Genomic DNA, 19,559 nt, shown 5'->3' on the forward strand with positions numbered 1-19,559 from the left:
CAAAATGCCTAGACCACGTACTGCACAAGTGTAGGAGTCAACACAAGAGGTCCCAAAGTCTTGTTATCATATCATGCAAAATTACAAATTAATGTGTGTACACAAGAAAGACTTAAATTTGTAATATGCATACAAGTAGTATAAATCATCATTCTTTATCAACATAATACAATCCTCACTACTACAAAAATGGGCTTATATAGCGCTTTTTTTTGGCTTTAGGTAGCGCTTTTGAAGCGCTATTGTAAATGGCGCTGGTAAAGGTAATATAGCGCTTTTTTCCTGTATAAAGCGCTAGCTATAGCAGGGTTTATATAGCGCTTTATGTCAAAAAGTGCTAGCAAAGGTTATCCTTAGATAGCGCTTTCAAAAATAAACGCCATCTAAGACAAGTTTAAAAACAGCGTTTTTGTTTTAAAAGCGCTATGTAACAATAGGTTTAGATAACGCTTTATAAAGGAAAAAAAGCGCTAGGAAAAGCATTTATTTTATTTTATTTTTGTCAAAAAAAATTCTTTTCCAGATAGCGTTTTTTTTATTAATTTAAAATAATATATATATATATATATATATATATATATATATATATATATATATATATATAGTCTGAAATTTAAAGGGAAATGTATATAATTTAGGCACATTATAATTGAGACTATTATTTATCGAATAAAACATAACCATATCATAAAAAATGTATGTATATATAGCATAAAAGTCAGAAATGTATAGCCTCTAATATGGTAACATGGATATCTCTAAGAGTTACAACTGATTAGTTGACATAAAGATCAAAATCTTCTATGGTATCATGTAGTCGTCATCTATCTTCTTGGTCTTCTCAACATTTTTATCCAAAACAAGCACGCAAATCATCATTCATTTCCAAATTTCGTTCACTCTCCTCCACCTGAATATATACCAGAAAACGCCATTAAGCAATAACGCTATATTATATTAGAGATAAATTCAAAGTACTACTGATCATGAGTAGAAATTAAAGCAAGATTATAAATTAAAACAACTACGTACCACTTCTAGCAAATATATTTAGAAACATTAAACTCACCTTATTATAAAAAAAAATCATATAACTTTTAGGCTGATCATGAACCGACACCATTCTTCTTAGTTTTCTATTAGTTTATCTTTTGAGTATGTCACACACTTGAAACCATCAATGTACTGTATATATTATAACATTAAAAATAACCATGTTACTTAATAAACTTAATCATACATAGATATTATACTTTAATATAAAAAAACATACCAACTTTGGAATCTCATTTAGTTTTGAAATGAGAATATCTTTCATAAACCTCATCACAAAGTACCCGCAATCTATACCATTTTCTTGGCAAGGACACTACAAAAAATAAAATAATAAGTAATTGTATAAGTTAGTTTATTTGGTATGCCATGTAGAAGTCACGATGGATGATTATGGAATTGATTAGTAGGTTATACAAAAGGCATATGCATAGTGTATATCATATTATCACATCATTCAATTAGTTTATTAGAAAATAATTCTAGTCACACACAAAAAGTGTTATTGTTTATATATATAAAAAAAAATTGAACCAAAAGAAAAATTATTCATCTTACTAGTTGTGTAGAGTTTAATTAAACCCAAAATCTTTAATAAACAATTGTCAAATTTCAGCAATTATTCATCAAACAAAAATTTTGAATTTTCGATTGTCAAATTCATCCTAATCACTAACAGTGAAGTCTTAAATTTAGTTTGAACCTTGAAAACCTAAAATATCCAGATGAAAATATGAAAAAATTAAAGAATATTTGAGTTAAATTGAGGTAAGGAAAGAATGAAGATGGTACCTGAGATGAAGAATTGAGTATTGAAAAAGTTGTAACCGGTCGACGGCAGCGACGATATGATGCACCGCAATTAAGAGTGAGATAGAGGTGGTTGTTCTGGAATGAATCGAAAGAGACGGTTATGGTTTTGGAATAGATCGAAGGAAGCGAGTGATGGTGATGAATGAATTGATAGATATAGGTGGTTGGTGATGAATGAATCAATAGAGGTGGTGGTTCTGAATTGAATTTCCTGCACACGATCTAATGAAAGTTTTGAGTAAAGTAGTTTTGGGTTATGTTATTAATTGCTTTAAAAAATACGTTTAATGAAAATTATGTTATAGTTTTTATTTTATCTTTAGGATGCATTAAAATAGGGAATTCCATTAAAATTGGGATTCTTTGTTACTTTTGAGTATATAACAAAAAGAAGTTACGCTTTGTTGTTAGTGTATAAAGCGTTTTTTTTTGTGTAACAAAAAAAAAGCATTTTTTTTTCAAATATAAATAAAAAACAAAAAACGCAAACTTCATGAAAATTATGTTATAGTTTTTATTTTATCTTTAAGATGCATTAAAATAGGGATTTCCATTAAAATTGGGATTCTTTGTTACTTTTAAGTATATAACAAAAAGAAGTTACGCTTTGTTGTTAGTGTATAAAGCGTTTTTTTTTTCAAATATAAATAAAAAAAAACAAAAAACGCAACGTGCAAAGAAGGATTTATGGAAAAGTAGGATTTAGTGGGACCAGGACATTTGATTTGTTTTTTTAGTTTGGATTTGTTTTTTGGGAAAAAGTTTAGATTTGTTTTTTTTTTTTTAAAAAGTTTAGATTTAGTTTGTTATATATAATATACATAACAAAGGTTTGTTATATATATGATAAAAGAATTAAAAAAGGTTTGTACCAAATTTTTTTTTAAAAAAAAGGTGTGCTTTGTTACTGCAATCCATTTTTCATTTTTTTTTTTGAAAGATGCAATCCATTATTCATAAAAATTCAAAAAATATTTGAAATATGCTATGCAGGGGATCGAACAGGGGACCTGTTAGTTAATGTACATTAAATCAGTTAATAAAATGACGCTTTTTTTAACCTATAAGCGCTATCTTTCTCAAGCATACAATAGCGCTTTTTTTAACCTATAAGCGCAATTTAAGGTTGATTTATATATAGCGCTTTTCATAAACAGTGCCATATACGATTAATCATGTTTTTTATTTAAATAACTATTATTTTTATTTAACCTATACTGACGCTTTCAATACAAAGCGCTATATATACTTAAAATGATAGATAGCGCTTTTTCAAAAAAGCGCTAGCTAAGACCTCCGTGTTTTAATTTATAGCGCTTTAGTGTTAAAAGCGTTATTTATGAGGCGCTATATTTTCCCAATTTTGTAGTAGTGCCTACAAGCATGAATTTAACTCAATACCTGTATTTTTACACATATAGAGACAACAAAACATAAAAACAATATTTAATTGCAATTATTTTAAGGGTATTTTAAACCCCCTAGCCGCCCAGAACAGCCACCCAAATTGCTTCCAACTCTCTCTTTCTCTCTCCAAAATATCTCCTATCACATTTCCCATCCCAACAGGTATACCCCTCCATATATAAGAATCCCTCAAAAAACAACAATCACAGTAACCTTTCCTTTCTTTCTTTCTTTCCACCATCATCATCATCAAGACATCAACAATAACAAAAACAAACAACAACAGTAACATCATCATCATCATAACCATATGAACCAAACCTCTCTCTCTTTCAATCCATAAAAACCATAACCCTAAACAATCATGTCCCTTGAAGACTCACTAAGATCTCTTTCTTTAGATTACTTAAACCTTCTCATCAACGGACAAGCGTTCAGCGACGTTGTTTTCAGCGTCGAAGGACGTTTAGTCCACGCACACAGATGCATCTTAGCAGCAAGAAGTCTCTTCTTCAGAAAATTCTTCTGTGGGCCAGACCCACCTTCTGGATTAGACCCATCAGGAAACCGAGTCAACCCATCCGGTTCAGCTAGGTCTGGTGTTATACCAGTTAACTCAGTTGGTTACGAGGTTTTCTTGTTGATGCTTCAGTTTCTGTACAGTGGACAAGTTTCTATTGTTCCTCAGAAACATGAACCTAGGCCTAATTGTGGTGACCGTGGTTGTTGGCATACACATTGTACCTCAGCCGTTGATCTTGCTCTTGATACTCTTGCAGCCGCTAGATACTTCGGAGTTGAACAGCTTGCATTGCTCACTCAGGTTTTTTTTCCTTCCTTTTCTCTTTATTATTGTTTTTGCCATTAATAAGTGTAGTAGAGAAGAGTAAACTATCAGCATCAGCATCATCATCAATCACACTTTCTTCTCTTTTTTAGTTCTTCTGTGACTTTGTGATTTGTGTGACCAGTCGTATGTTTTTTGGGTCTTGGGAATTTCCACAGTTACTGGTTTTTGGGAACTGGGAAGGTATATTTTTATTTTTATTATTTTTTGTTAATTAATGGGTGAGGAATGAGAATGAGATTTTGGTCTAAGAATTTTTGCATCAATTTTTTAATGAAATAGGTAAGAAATGAGAATGAGATTTTGATCTAAGAAAATTTGTATTAATTTTTTATTTTTTTAATCTATCCCATCGATCAACAATAGATAGATAACTTGGTTGGTTTGATTCCATTATTTGATCTTGTGTCTTCTCTTGTCAGATAAGTACTGAATAACTGTATGCTATTTTTTTTTTTATTTTTTATTTTGTTCCTCATTAATTAATTCTACTGTCTAAATCTCATCTTCCTCTTCACAGTTTGTTGCTTGAATTCTCACCGTAAAGACAGATAAAAAACATATATTAATCTCACCGTCACATTAATTGATTCCTTTGATTTTATTTTTTCCATATTTTTGTTAATTTGTGATGTACTTTTGAAATATTTCATGTTATGTATGTACTGGAAATTAGAGGAAAAGAGACATGACAGTTTTCTCGATTTGGTGTTCTTTCACCCACTAGAATGAGTTTCTAAATTTAGATCATAAATCAATCTAGTCTTGTCTTCCAACACAGTCAGCTAGTGCACGAAATCTTTCTTTCCCAAATACATTCACTTTCCTCATTTGGTCTTAAAGAAGAAAAGGGTCCATTTATGTCTAACTCTCTTTCATTTACCAAATGAGGATAACAAAACCACTCACTTTCTTCTCTTTGCTTTTATTTATGTTTTCTTAATTTTTTAATTAAACCAAATCCCAAACTTTTTTCCCTTGCATGAAATGTAGTTTTTTTTTTTTATTTATAAAAAAACTGCTATAACAATCTAAACTATAGGTAAAATAATTTTAAATTTGTGTGTACATTAATACAACTGCGATTGAGGCTTGCGTCCACTAATTTTCAATGTGTTTATGTGGCCAAAACACAATCATGATTAAGACCGCATCAATGCTATTATATATGCATGATTGCTATTTAAAACCTAATTGCTTGGAATGAAATCGTGATGATCAAACATTGATGCATTTTTTATAGGAATTTTTTTATAGGAAGTATGTCAATAAATTTGTAGATTATGTAAGTTTGTAGAGTTTGAACACAGAAACTTTGATTAGTACTCATTGTTTTGTTTTTTTGCAACAGAAACAACTAGCGAGCATGGTGGAAAAAGCCTCGATTGAAGATGTAATGAAAGTGCTCCTAGCATCAAGAAAACAAGACATGCACCAACTATGGACCACATGTTCCCACCTTGTAGCAAAATCAGGTCTTCCCCCAGAAGTACTTGCAAAACATCTCCCTATTGATATCATAGCCAAAATCGAAGAGCTTCGCATCAAAACCTCCTTATCACGCCGCTCCTTAATGCCTCACCACCATCATCCTCACCATCACGACCATCTCACCGCTGCAGCCGACCTTGAAGACCAGAAAATCCGTCGGATGAGACGAGCCCTCGACTCCTCAGACGTCGAGCTTGTGAAACTCATGGTAATGGGAGAAGGCCTAAACCTTGATGAAGCATTAGCATTACCTTATGCCGTTGAGAATTGCAGTAGAGAAGTTGTGAAAGCCTTGTTGGAACTCGGTGCAGCCGATGTTAACTTCCCGGCTGGTCCAACGGGTAAAACTCCGCTACATATTGCAGCGGAGATGGTCTCACCGGATATGGTGGCTGTATTGCTCGACCATCACGCTGACCCGAATGTGAGAACAGTTGATGGTGTTACACCCTTGGACATTCTAAGAACCCTAACTTCAGATTTTCTATTCAAAGGTGCTGTCCCTGGATTAACTCACATTGAACCAAACAAACTAAGGTTGTGCTTGGAACTTGTTCAATCTGCAGCTCTTGTTATGTCAAGGGAAGAAGGAAATAACAACAATAGTAATAATAATAATAATGCTACAGCTTCTTCAGCAACAAATATGTATCCTCATCATAATATGAATGAAGATCACCACCATAGCCACAACAACAATAACATGGATTCAAGGTTGGTGTATCTTAACCTTGGTGCTAATACTCAAATGAGTACTTCAAGAATGGATTCTGGTGATGATGATAATACTCACAGGGAAGCTATCAACAACTCCATGTATCATCATCACTCTCATGGTCATGACTACTAATTAATCTACCTTTGCATGTAAGAGTAGTTACCTAATTAAAATTAATAATTTTAAATAGATCACATCACTAATATTATATAATATTTAATTTCAAAGTTATTTCAATTACAATTAATGGACCATGATGGAAAATTTAACGAGGGGAAGGTTTTGTCCATGAAAGGTGCTTCATCATGGTGGATTACAACAACCAAAAAAAAAAAATATAACTTTGTTTTGTGAGATGATATATAGTGGTAATCACTGTTAGTCATTGCTGAACTGATTTTTTTTTTTTTTTTTTCCTGTTTTGGCTCTCTGATGTTTAGTTGGGTTTATTTTTTTTTTTTATTTTTTTTTTTTTGGTTTTAGGCCTATCAAATACTAGTCACCATTTGAAGTGCGGTTTCATAGGAGAATGGGATAAGAGACAAGGAGAATCTAATTATCAGTTCAATTTTATTTTTATTTTTTGGAATGAAAGGATGCATGGAGGAGACTTTAGGTCAAAATTAAATTTATTTTCAGCTTCATTCATCTGTCAACTCTTTAGTTTGTATTTACTGATGTGAAGCTAATACCACGGCCTATTTATTGTCTTCCTTTTATTATTTCAATTCATCTTGTCCCACCCCCCACTTTCTCAATTATTTTCAATTTATTTTGTGTACTACCATCTTTTATATGATTAGGAAAGGTTGATTTCACCCAACGAAAAAAGGTGTTATTAGTAAGGATTTGACTCATTTTATAAGGGTCCGTGTATGTTCAAATCTCTATGTCGATTTCATGATTTTTTTTTTAAATGCAATTGGTGATTTTTTTAAACCACAAGACTTTCATGATTTTAGTGAATATAGCTAAACCGCATCTAATTATTTAATCAGTTTTGTAAAAAATAAAAAAGAAAACGTATCATCAATTTTAGTGTTTTTTTCTAGGTTGTTTATGTAAATATTATTCAAAGATGATTAGCTGTCCATTTTCTTTTGTTTTTCCACCTAATATATTATTATGTTTTTTTCTTCATAACATTATGTAGGCCTTTGGAGCAATTCATTGGCAATTAGTTCTAAACTTTTATCATATATTATTCAAATAAAAATCATGTGGCTGTGGACAATTTGAATGGTTGTCTTGCATGAATGCAACAATGAGTGTGACCACACATGTCAAGTTAAAAAATTGGCACTATCACCTTCCATATAATCCTCTACTTGTCCCCCTTGCCTTTTTTAGCCCTCTTTAGACAAAAACAAAAATATTAACTTGCACCTAAAAACTTATTATATTATTAATCATTTATTTAATTATTAATATGGATCTTGTCTAAGTTCAGCGGATGTTGGTTAGGGAAGATTCTAGGGGATACTCTATAATATTAATTTTCTGCTTCAAGGTATGTTATTATACATGATACGGAGCCATAGCTGCATGTATGTTTTTAGTATAAAATAAGGTGCATGTTTCTTTAAAATTATTGACCTAGCACAAACCTCTTAAATTAGAAAAATAAAGGCTAAGCATTTACGATATGGAAATTTTGTACTACAAAATATAAACGAGTTTGACTCTTTTAATGTTTGTTTGAATTACATACATTATAAAATGTTTTTTTTTTAAATCGATTAACTAATTATATGATCATTTATCATGTTATTTATTGAAAAAAATTAAATATCTAATATACTTTAAAATATATCCTCCAAAGTCCTCCACCCCAAAACCCTCAAGAAATTCCCTCCCAAGCAAACTCTTCAGGAAATTATGGATTTCAAATATAATGGATAGAAAAAAGATGTGTAATACATTTTTTTATAGGTTCCCTCAACAAGTGGTAATTTTATTCAATTTGAGGTGTGTGATATATCAAATTTGTATACTTCTTTCAATCGGATTGAACATCGATTCGCCTTTGTGGTAGCCTAACCTCTTTCATTAACTAACCCGATTTCGGTTACTCGGGTTTTGTCCAAAAATCACTCCTTATGACGGAGGGACTTGAGTTCCGTGGCTCGTGGGGAAGGGATGTGGCTCATCCAGGGATTGGTTTTATGACATAGTTAAGGCATGATTAGGGAAAGGGGAAGCACAAGTGTTTGGAACCATATGTGGGTTGGGGATACCTTTCTTCGACATCTAAATCGCCACCTCTTCTACTCAACATTCTCTAGCAGCTGGTAAGGGCGACCTTTTGGCAAAATTATGGGATAGTTTGGCACTGTCAAAGGTGATCATTTTTTCTAGACAAATGCTTTTAGGACGCTTTCGTACTAGAGTAAATTTATACAAAAGAGGCATATTTGTGAGACATCATGAGCCTTCTTGTGTGTGGTGTCCGAAAGTTAGGGAGTCTGAGGAGCATTTATTTGCAAAATGCAACTTTGCATGGAGTATTTGGAGTGAAATATCCAAGTGGCTTTGATGTTGTGTTAGTGTTACGAGAAAACCTTTATATTTTGCTTCAATCCTTTAAACTGCATAGGTAAGTAGTAGAGTTTTAGTGTTTTTTTGTTTTTGTTTTTGTTTTGTTTTGTTTTTTTGTGATTAGAGTACAACTTATACTTCATTTCAATGTGGGTTTAGTACGATTAGTAATTTTACTCTCCTTTTCTAATATAATTGATATACCTGCTTCTTAATTTTTTTTTTTTTTTTTTTTTTTTTTGATAATTTGAGTTAAAGATTTAAGGTTGGTAGATATACTACTAAGAACCATGTTTGAAACTACTTACACCAAAAAAATGGGCTTTGGTATGTTGGGATATCCATTATAAGCCTTTTGATGAACAAATAATATTGTTGAGTTTTTTTTTTTTTTAAGGAAAATAATATTGTTGAGTTATATACTTTCATCATATTAATACATATATCACATGGTTAATTAATTAATTGAAAATAATAAAGCTTAAATATAAACTTTTTAGCTTGAGACCTTGAAGTATACTCTCAAGATATGTTAATTTTGATGGGTTTGTTTCTTAAAAAAAAACTTGTACAACTAAAATGGAGGTAGATTGCACTAACCAAAAAATGACCATGAGAGTTTACAATGCGACTCCACCCATCTTTACAAATTGATAATTGAATCAAGAAGAACAAATTCGTGAACATGTTGTACAATTCACCCTCCCAAAATAGAACATTCTCCTCCATTTAATCTTCCAACCATTTTTCAATCTAGTCAATATCGTTGTTCCGATATTGTAAATAGTCATGGATAAATAAATTTGAGAGCGTTGTCTCTACACCAATGGTCTTGCCAAAAAGAGTCACACTCCCTTTCACTATTTTCTTTCTTATCACCTCCGAGAGCCAATCTCCCATCCCCGCCTTTACTCGGGATGCCTCCGATTTCACAAATATCCGTTCACCACATTGAAGCAACATTTTGCCTATTATAACTCACTATAAATTAATTAGTGACTACTGACTACTCCACAACCATACTTTGCCATTATCACCTTTCTCCAATGAGACTCCCCAAGCACTTAGAGCCTTCACCTCAATATGTTTTTGGTCCCTATAAATATGGCGAATTTTCGTTTTGGTCCCCCTAAAATTTTCCTTTGAATTTTGGTCCCCCTAAAATTTTCCATCCACAATTTTGGTCCCTGCTGTCAAATTTGGATAACGGCGCTGACGTGGCAGATGACGTGGCGATGACAAGTTGTCACTTTTTAATGACTGTACAGTGCCACGTAGGATAATTAAATATTTTAATTAATAAATATTAAAAAATTAATAAAAAATATTAAAAAATTATGGAAAAATGAAAAATGACAAAAAAATTGAAAAAAATGTTAAACAATTCTGGAAAATTGAAAAATTAATAAAAATGAAAAAAAAATATTAAAAAATTCTGGAAAATTGAAAAATTAATAAAAATGAAAAAAATATTAAAAAATTCTGGAAAATTGAAAAATTAATAAAAATGAAAAAAATATTAAAAAATTCTGGAAAAATGAAAAAAATATGGAAAATATTTAAAAAATCTGAAAAAATTAATAAAAAAAAAAATCTGAAAAAATACGGAAATTTTTTTTTAATCTTCTTTTTAAAAATTCCGTATTTTTTCAGAATTTTTCATTTTTATTAATTTTTCAATTTTAAAGAATTTTTTAATATTTTTTTTCATTTTTATTAATTTTTCAATTTTCTAGAAATTTTTAACATTTTTTTCAATTTTTTTGTATAGCCATACCCATAATCAATGAAACCAAACGGAATGAGAGAAGCAATTACACAACTCAATCCATCTATGCAATAAGCAAACTTGCAAATGAAAAATGTTGCACTATGGTTTTGCAAATGAAAAAAAAAAAATTTAAAAAAATGTTAAAAAATTCTGGAAAATTGAAAAATGAAAATAAATTGAAACAAAAAATTAAAAAATTCTGGAAAATTGAAAAATTAATAAAAATGAAATTTTTTTAAAAATATGGAAAAAATTAAAAAATTCTAGAAAAATTAATAAAAATAAAAAAAATACGGAAATTTTTTTAATATTCTTTTTAAAAAATCCGTATTTTTTCAGATTTTTTTATTTTTATTAATTTTTCCAGAATTTTTAAATATTTTCCAGAATTTTTTAATATTTTTTTTCATTTTTATTAATTTTTCAATTTTCCAGAATTTTTTTAATATTTTTTTCATTTTTATTAATTTTTCAATTTTCCAGATTTTTTTAATTTTTTTTAATTTTTCAATTTTCCAGAATTTTTAAATTTTTTTTATTAATTTTTCATTTTTCCATAATTTTTTAATATTTTTTATTAATTTTTTAATATTTATTAATTAAAATTGTTAATTATCCTACGTGGCACTGTACAGTCATTAAAAAGTGACAACTTGTCATCGCCACGTCATCTGCCACGTCAGCGCCGTTATCCCCATTTGACAGCAGGGACCAAAATTGTGGATGGAAAATTTTAGGGGGACCAAAATTCAAAGGAAAATTTTAGGGGGACCAAAACGAAAATTCGCTATATTTATAGGGACCAAAAACATATTTAACCCTTTTGATAACAAGGCCGTGTTAAAGAGCCTTAAACCCTTTGACTAAGTGATAACTAGTTTATTTTGGGGAGTTCATTTTTCTTTATGGTACCAAATCTTTTTAATTTGTGGGAATTCAAAATTTGTTTTGGATGAGGGTTTATATGAATTCTTTAAATTCAGTCTATATTGTTATCATATTCTTAAAATTTTTAAAATATTAATCATAAGCATTAATTTATCATTCTCTAAAAAATTCTTTTTTTTTAAAAATGTGAAAATTTTCTCAAATTCCCTATATTTTCCAACCCCCCCCCCCCCCCCCCCCCCCCCAAAACTCCCAAAACAAAGCTTAAATAAAACGACCCTTCATGCTTCGGTTAGCATACAAGAGCGAATAATGTTGTTCCCACATCAAAGGATTCTACGAAACACCACGAAAATACAAAAATAACCTCGATGGATTTTAACCGACGGTAGTTAACTGCCGATGAAAATTGGGGCTAAATTTACTATTTCATGGTGTTTCTTAGCCTTCTGCAGAGTGTAAACAGCAATTTTCTACGAGAGCTGCTGGAAAGACAAATTTCGGATATACACAACAAGAATCAAGGGCTTAATGGTCTATGGATGGTTTGATCTTTGATGGGCAGTGCCAGACTGCTAATGGCATCCCCACTTTTTCCAATTAGGCCAATACACCTCTTTTCAGTTTTTGATCTCATCAGCAAATATATATCCTTTTTTTTTTTTTTTTGACGTGAAAGATATTTCATTAAGCAACCATATCGGTTGCAACATGAGAAGCAATACAAAGAGGGCAATCCTTAATTCAAATTGTGTCTATAGAAGATAAAACAAATTTAACTAGATGAGGAGCAGAAACATTAGAAGATCGTTCCACATGCTCAACTAGACAGCTAAAAAAGGAAGATATATAATATTAGGACAATCATATATATGTAAGCCAATATAAAAGTAATCAGCAACGTAGTTATTTAATGACTGAGTATTTATCCTTTGTTGGCAAGAACACACACCCATAGATTAATCCACACGTCCAATAATCTTAGAAAGAACATACTAGAACTCACTAGAAAGAAAAAATGTTTAACATGGTTCAACACTCGTTGCCTACCATTCCAGAAAACAACTCAATATAGTTCATTTATCATCTTAGAAAAGATTACAAAAATTTGCAACTCAACAATATATGTATCACCTTACAGCACTCTCATTCAATAGTTACACAAAATGGTATTACTCACATATCAAATGATCACTCACACCTCCTAAGACATGGTTGGAGATGCCTCAGTTCTCCATATGATAACCAACGAATGGACACGTTCCACCTTTTCACAATCTCTCGGTAACACGAGGCAGACTAGCTAGTAGCGGCGAGTTTAAAATTACAACTTGCTCCACGAAAAAACAATAGATTAAACCAGGTTTTGAAAGTGGTGTCATGGAAGGATAATGAGGGGTTTTGAATGGAGTTGTGCTATTTTGACGCAGTTCAAATACACATATTGTGACGTTATGATACTCACTCACTCACTCATGAAGGTGTTGTAACCCATTAACCATAAAAAAACCATCAATTCAATACAATTAACTTTACTTTAAAATTTCAATGTTATTAACCATAATTTCTGTGTCAAAATACAATTTCTCATATTACCTTTGACTTTAAAATTTAATTGTTATTAACCACAGTTTTTGTGTCAAAATACAATTTCTCATTGAAAGTTGACTTTCACAAAGATAAATGTAAATTTTCGTAAAGGGTATTGTATGAGATATAAAAAAAGAAGGGAGAAGATGCATTACAAAAATCAGGTGTGCAAACAGTAACCATCTTATTCACTCTGATCCCTTGATAATAGGATCCGGGCCATTGGTCCCTAATATTTTCAAGATTGTTGAACTGATTTTAGCACATTACAAACTTTTTAAGGTTTATTAAGTAAATGTTCTTTTTTTTTTTTGAGGGAAGTAATTGTTCTTATAAATATTCAGAATTTCATATTTAGTCCGTACAAAAAAATTACACTTTTCAGTTATTGTAAAATTTTCTGTTAGCATTTTTAGTCACTGTAAAATTGTCCATCACAATTTTTAATCCATGTAAATATGTTCGTCAACATTTTTTATCCCTAAAAATGTTACAGAGACTAAAAAATATGATCATTTTTTGCAAGGGCTAAAAACTAAATTCTTGATATTTATAGAGAACATTTAATTAATTAACCCGACATTTAAACTACAGTATATCTAATATTCATTTGTTCAAAATATATACTTCTTGAATTATCTGTGCAAAATATCAGATGGTTTGACATAAATTAATTTGAAGAAATGTAAACTTCTTATCACTATTCTAACTTTGGCCACTGCATGAATGTTGCCCACCTCTAAATCAGGCACCATTATGGACCAAATTGAAGGCTAATACTTACAAATCAATCAAATTAGTATTAAGAAGAAACTCGCCTCGAAAGATTAATATCTACAATTATATTAGAATTTGACGTGGAAATCCCATAAGACTAGTTGCAAAGTGAAAAATATCTCCCACTTTTGTTGTTATCACAATTATGTCATTTGATGTTATATATGATTAGACTAAGTGCAGTATATAGTCAAACATAGCATGAAATTTGTAGGAATTAGATTTGTGGACGTGTGCACTAAATCTTAACTGCAGATGATGTTACATTGTGCTAATCTCAAATCCGTTCCATCTGAGTTGGCCCCTCCACCAATTTAATCTAAACACCTTAGCTTGATTATTACTCCCAACGTTCCGGAATATCTGACCTATTTACTAAAAAAAAGTGTCCCAAAATAACTTATCCATTTCAATTTTCAATACAACTTTCATCATTTCCAATACAATATAACTCTAATTAATACTACCTCCGTTCCTTTTTAATTGTCACATTTTGACATTTTACACAAACCAAGACGATCAATAAATGTTGTTACTTTTGATACAATAATTTCTATTTTTACTATAATAACCTTATTTATTTAATGTCTCATTACATATATTTCTCTCTCCACAATAATAAATAAGGGTAATCTCTATTATATATATTTGCCTTGAAAAATTGTAAAAGTACACGTGGCACTCTAAATTGTTAATCATCATTAATGCTCTAATACACCTAAAACTTCAAATTTCAACTTGATATTCCATTTGAAATTCAAATTTCAAGGCTTAGCGAAATAGGTAATGACAATCTGACCATTAAAAAAATTAATTTCATTTAAATTGTTTTAAGGTATGACTTTGATATTATTTTTGTAATTTTGAATAGAAATAATATTAATAATAATAATGATTTATCGTTATAACATTATTTAGATATCAAGTGTCTATATGCACAACAATTATTGAATTTGTTTTAATGTATAAAACTTATAAAAAAAATATGAATCTTTACATTTTTAAAAAAAAAAAATTACTTTCTTATATTTTTTTTGTAATTTAAAAAAAACCCAAAATAGAGAATAAAAAAATAGTTTGCTTTAGAAGTTTATTAAAAAGGATGATGAACAATATCAATCAATATAAATGCTTGATGGAATTAGCACAAAGAGAGGTTACAAAATTAAAAGAAAAAGATTTCTAATGATATCGTTATAAAGACTCCTTTTTGAATGTGCTTGGTATGAAACAAAAATACTAAAATACCCTTGCAAATTGTCTATATAAATGATATTCGAAAGACCATTGCAAATTACATTGCTTCTTCCATGTATTCTCTTTTTCTTATTAGTTTCTTTGCTTCTTTTTTTTTTGTCAATCGTTGGTTGCTAATTTTTTTTGTGTGAATGAGAAATATTTTGTTTGCCAAACAATATTTGATTGTTTATGCAATTTATTTATTTTTGAAAAAATATGATCTTTAGTAATAATCGTTATTATAGTAGTTTCCGTATTGTTGTGTTTTTTTGTGTCTTAATGATTATAACTATTTTTCTAACTATTGTGTTTTATTTATTTTTTTGAGAAAATCCATGTCACTGTTAGAGAACTCTCATAGTATGATAAGATACAAAGTTAGGATGAGAAGATTAACGACACTGTAATGGAAGATTATACATTTGTATTTTAGTTGTCATCTATTTTCATATTCAACCAATTCATTTTTTTGAAGGATCCAATTCATTTGTTTGCTTTACATGTTGTAGTTTGTAGCTATATTTTGTTCTTTTTTAATATGTGTTAGATACACTTTGTTTTTTCATATCATGTTAGGGAAATGAGTGTCATCTTTATAAACATCAAAACTCTTTTGTACATAATGTTTTGTATTATTATTTATTATTTAATCAATTCAATATATTTGTTTATTTTAAAAAATGCTTACCTTAAAATAAAATATTTACCTTATAAACTTTTGTGGTCAATTTAGTTTATTTGTTTATTTGATTTCAATATTGTTTTATCATATTACTCGAATTATTATTTTACAAATTTAATGATGATATTGTTTAAAAGAGGAACTTATATAATTACAAAACAATTTGAAAAATATATATTATCTAAATTTTATTATATTTTTACACACAAAAAAATTTATGTATATTGCCTTTTTTTGGTCACATATGTGTTTTTGATTGAAGTTAACACTTTTATATTGATTTATATTTAGAAATATCATAATAAAAAATCATTAATGTATTTGTTCAAAATAAAATCTGTAATAAATGTTTGTAAACATAAGGTCATAAGTTTCTCATTTATTTTTTTTAAGGAAGTTTCTCATTTATTTATTAATAAGTTTTTAATTTTTTTTTGTTCAAATATGTTTTTAAATTTATTTATTAATATGTTTGTAAACATAAGGTCATAAGCTACCTTTTCATAATTTCACATTTATTTTTTAATATGTTTTTTTTTTAATTTAATGAAACTAAATATGCAAAAGTACATGTGTATTGTTTCTCCCTAATTAACTGCTTACGTAAAAAAAAAAATATTCACAAATTAATATGACCATTAATACGCACATTAAACACAAATGGTATTCTTTTTATTTTTTTTTATCCCCTATTCTTTTTATCTTTAGTAAAACATATTCTTCATCACACATTCAAATTTGTCAATGAGATTATATATTTTAAATGTCCATCAATTCTTAATCTTTATGTTGCATAAAAAAGACAATCTTAACATTTATGAAATATTATACACTTTTTCTACTCAAAACTGAATCAAATTGTTCAGCGCAAATTATTAATGCGCTAATTGAAACATGAATCATAAGCTCCAGTAAAAATAAAACATGAATCATAAGCATTCAAAATTAAAACCAATTCAGAACGTGTATCAAAATTATTCAAAATGCACGTATACGGACCTAATCATTAAGGGGAAAATTAAGGTAATTTCTTTTTCATCAATCCAAAAAAATCGAAATTACTAAGTTAAATAATCTCTTAGCCATGAAAGTTGACTCAATTGGTAAGTAATTGACTCATCCAGATGGTTGAAAATTACTTTTGTAAGCGTTCTAGGAATCCAATTCACTTATATTTATTTCCAAAAAAAAAATTTGATGTTAAATTTGTAAATTCATATGGTATAAACATAACTTTTTTTTGTATGATTTAAAAAAGACAACAGTATAATGTTTGCTTATATTTTTCCCTAATAAATACATTTGCTTATTGTGCCAAAACAAAATACAATTACTTATAGATCGTTTGTCAAAAAAAAATTACTTATAGATCGTGACATTTTTTACTATAGGTAAATGTGTAGGTTCCAAAATTTTATACAATTTACTCATTTTTTAATGACATGTTTGGTTACCCATCTATAATCATCCTTACAGTTTTCAAAATTTTATACAATTTATTTGTGATTGACTCATTTCCAATTATAAAAAATTTATACCTGTTATTCAAGGGTATTTGGATGGGATGGTAAGAGATTTTCGTAAGCTTCATCAAAAATCATATGTTCAAATATAGCCTAAAATATACATCAATGTTAAATCTCCTAAGAGAAACCTTTCCCATTCATTGTGGTCTTACTCAACTCCATTTATGCTTAAAGGATACACGGTAAAAAAAAATAGTCAATACTTGCTTGATTAATTTCCATGAATGGTAGTTACTATAAACATTGTTGTATGTTTGGAACATTAAAAAGTTGTCATCCAACAATAGTGCCTACCAGTTGGGTGGTTTATTGCCTATTGTAGTAACTTTACATTTTTCAATTTTTTTTTTGTAAGCCGGGAGAAAGGACAAATATCAAGAGGAAACAACGACATCTCAACTAGGTTCGCATCCCGTATCCTATGCCGCCAAACTCAAAAAATTATTAAAAAAAGGGGAAAATATATACACAAGAGGGGGACTAAGCCAAAACCCTCAAAAGCTGAAAATAAAAGAGAATGAAAAATAAAAGGGCAACAATTTCTGTTAAACTTTTAGCACGAGTCTCTGGAATTGCAAAAAGTCAACATCACCAGCAACATAGCTTTGATTTTCATCAAATCCACCAAAATCATCAATAAACATTCGGAACCTGTTCGACACCGCGAAAATCAAAGATTCCGCAATAATAATTAACAATGGTTTATGAGACGGAAAGCAACTCCTGTGTCCGAGTTGCCAATACCTTAAGCACTCCAATATAGGACAATCATTGGACACTTGGAGATGAAGCACCCCTTGAGCGGGTTCTATACGGCGGTTTCCCAAGTACATGTTGTTGTCTCAATTTCTGTTTTTGCTTCTTAAACAAAACCAGTGTGAATAGATATATATAAGTTTACATATATAATATATATTTAAAACAATTTTATAGTTTGAGAAAATTAGTCCTAAAAATTTCTAACTCAAATAATAAAAATGTCAAAATTGTTTCATCGGATGTTATGATTGATATTCGATCTTGGTCTCTTTCATGGTGTACACAATTTTTTAGGCGAGTGAAAACATTTTACATCCACAATAGAAATCCCATTTTATGTACCTAAGTGGATCTTAAATGTATACGCCGTCTATTTTATAATATACATCTAACTTACAAGAGTTTCAAAGTACAGGTTGCACATAATCTTGCTTTCTATCATTAGTTGCTTTCAATTATTTTTTTCTAATTGCTACCATTTGTTCATGTCTTTATTGCTTTAGTGGTCTATTTCTTTTTTGGTAATGATATCTTTGGTACTAATATTTTATAGAAGTTGTCGAAGTCAATGCAATTTTTTTTAATGTCTTCCCTTTTCACATTAAACGTATTGAATGCAAATAAAAACGTCTGACAATAATTTTGCATTGATTTTGGGTACCTATTTTGTATTCAAATTTATAGTCATGTCTTCACTATATATACTCACGTTACTCGAATTATTTCTGTACTTTTTCTTTACTTAGTCTCTCTTCACACACATCCAACGAATTTTTATTTTTAATTTACAATTTTTTTATAGGTACAAAACAAGGAGTACACTTATAAAAACAATTTTTATATTCATGACATATGCAGAATTAAATAAAATATGCATAATTATTTTTCTTGCACATTATTAAGTATATTTTTTTAATCTTGGAAAATGTTTTGATAACTTTTCTAATTCTCTTAGTGTTGAATCATTCACTACACGATAGATTCAGCCACTTATCGGCGTTCACTCTGCAACTGATTCAACCACATATTAGCTCCTTATGTTTGTTTTGATTCATGTTGTGCTTGATTCTTAAGCCCGTGTGTGTGTGTGTGTCTTATTTTTTTCGTTCAACTTTTTGTGTGTATTGAATCAATTTATTTTGGTTTTTCCCCTATGTTCAATTGTTTCATAAGAAGAATGACTACAAACGATTGATACGAGTAATGATGAAATTAACACTGTTTTTCAACTATACAAAATTCATGTAAATTTATTATTCATTTCATCAATAAATTCTTTTAAGGTTATTCTACTATCTTTTGATAATATGCATATCCATGTAGAAGGCTCTTAGACCATCCACAATGGTGGGTGCTTCACCTATTTAGCACCACATTAAATAGGCACCCTCATTGTGGAGTATAACATATGGGTGCTTAATTTCTAAAAAAAAAAAAACATATGGGTGCTTATGGAGGAG

At 29.5% G+C, this 19,559-nt stretch overlaps 1 protein-coding gene and 1 long non-coding RNA gene across 3 annotated transcripts; one reads left to right on the forward strand and one right to left on the reverse strand.

Moving 5' to 3' along the window:
* Nucleotides 1-827: 827 nt before the first annotated feature.
* LOC146909637 (uncharacterized) lies at nucleotides 828-2,264 on the reverse strand. The gene is made up of 3 exons (XR_015018421.1): nucleotides 1,274-2,264; nucleotides 1,070-1,185; nucleotides 828-910 (listed from the first exon to the last, which is right to left on the reverse strand). It is a non-coding gene; the product is annotated as an uncharacterized LOC146909637 (long non-coding RNA).
* A 1,214-nt stretch (nucleotides 2,265-3,478) lies between these two features.
* LOC146909638 (BTB/POZ domain and ankyrin repeat-containing protein NOOT1) lies at nucleotides 3,479-7,057 on the forward strand. 2 transcript variants are annotated; one of them, XR_015018420.1, is made up of 3 exons: nucleotides 3,479-4,096; nucleotides 5,472-6,697; nucleotides 6,813-7,057. XR_015018420.1 is itself a non-coding variant. In XM_085725196.1 (3 exons), the coding sequence occupies exons 1-2, from the start codon at nucleotides 3,638-3,640 to the stop codon at nucleotides 6,459-6,461; spliced, it is 1,449 nt and encodes a 482-aa protein (XP_085581322.1). In that variant the 5' UTR covers nucleotides 3,479-3,637; the 3' UTR covers nucleotides 6,462-6,478; nucleotides 6,813-7,057. The 2 variants fall into 2 exon arrangements, 1 of the variants encoding a protein (XP_085581322.1); XM_085725196.1 differs by having other exon boundaries at nucleotides 5,472-6,478.
* The last annotated feature ends 12,502 nt before the right edge of the window (nucleotides 7,058-19,559 follow it).

The sequence above is a fragment of the Medicago sativa genome, chromosome 7 (assembly GCF_051527215.1).
Source record: "Medicago sativa cultivar Bolivia chromosome 7, Bolivia_mono, whole genome shotgun sequence".
In the NCBI taxonomy this organism is placed as follows: Eukaryota; Viridiplantae; Streptophyta; class Magnoliopsida; order Fabales; family Fabaceae; genus Medicago; species Medicago sativa.

Bases quoted from the DNA above. Each gene is read 5' to 3' on its own strand.
- LOC146909638 (XM_085725196.1), top strand. From the start codon at position 3,638: ATGTCCCTTGAAGACTCACTAAGATCTCTTTCTTTAGATTACTTAAAC. The intron at 4,097-5,471 runs GTTTTTTTTCCT...TTTTTGCAACAG, and splicing joins AGCTTGCATTGCTCACTCAG to AAACAACTAGCGAGCATGGT.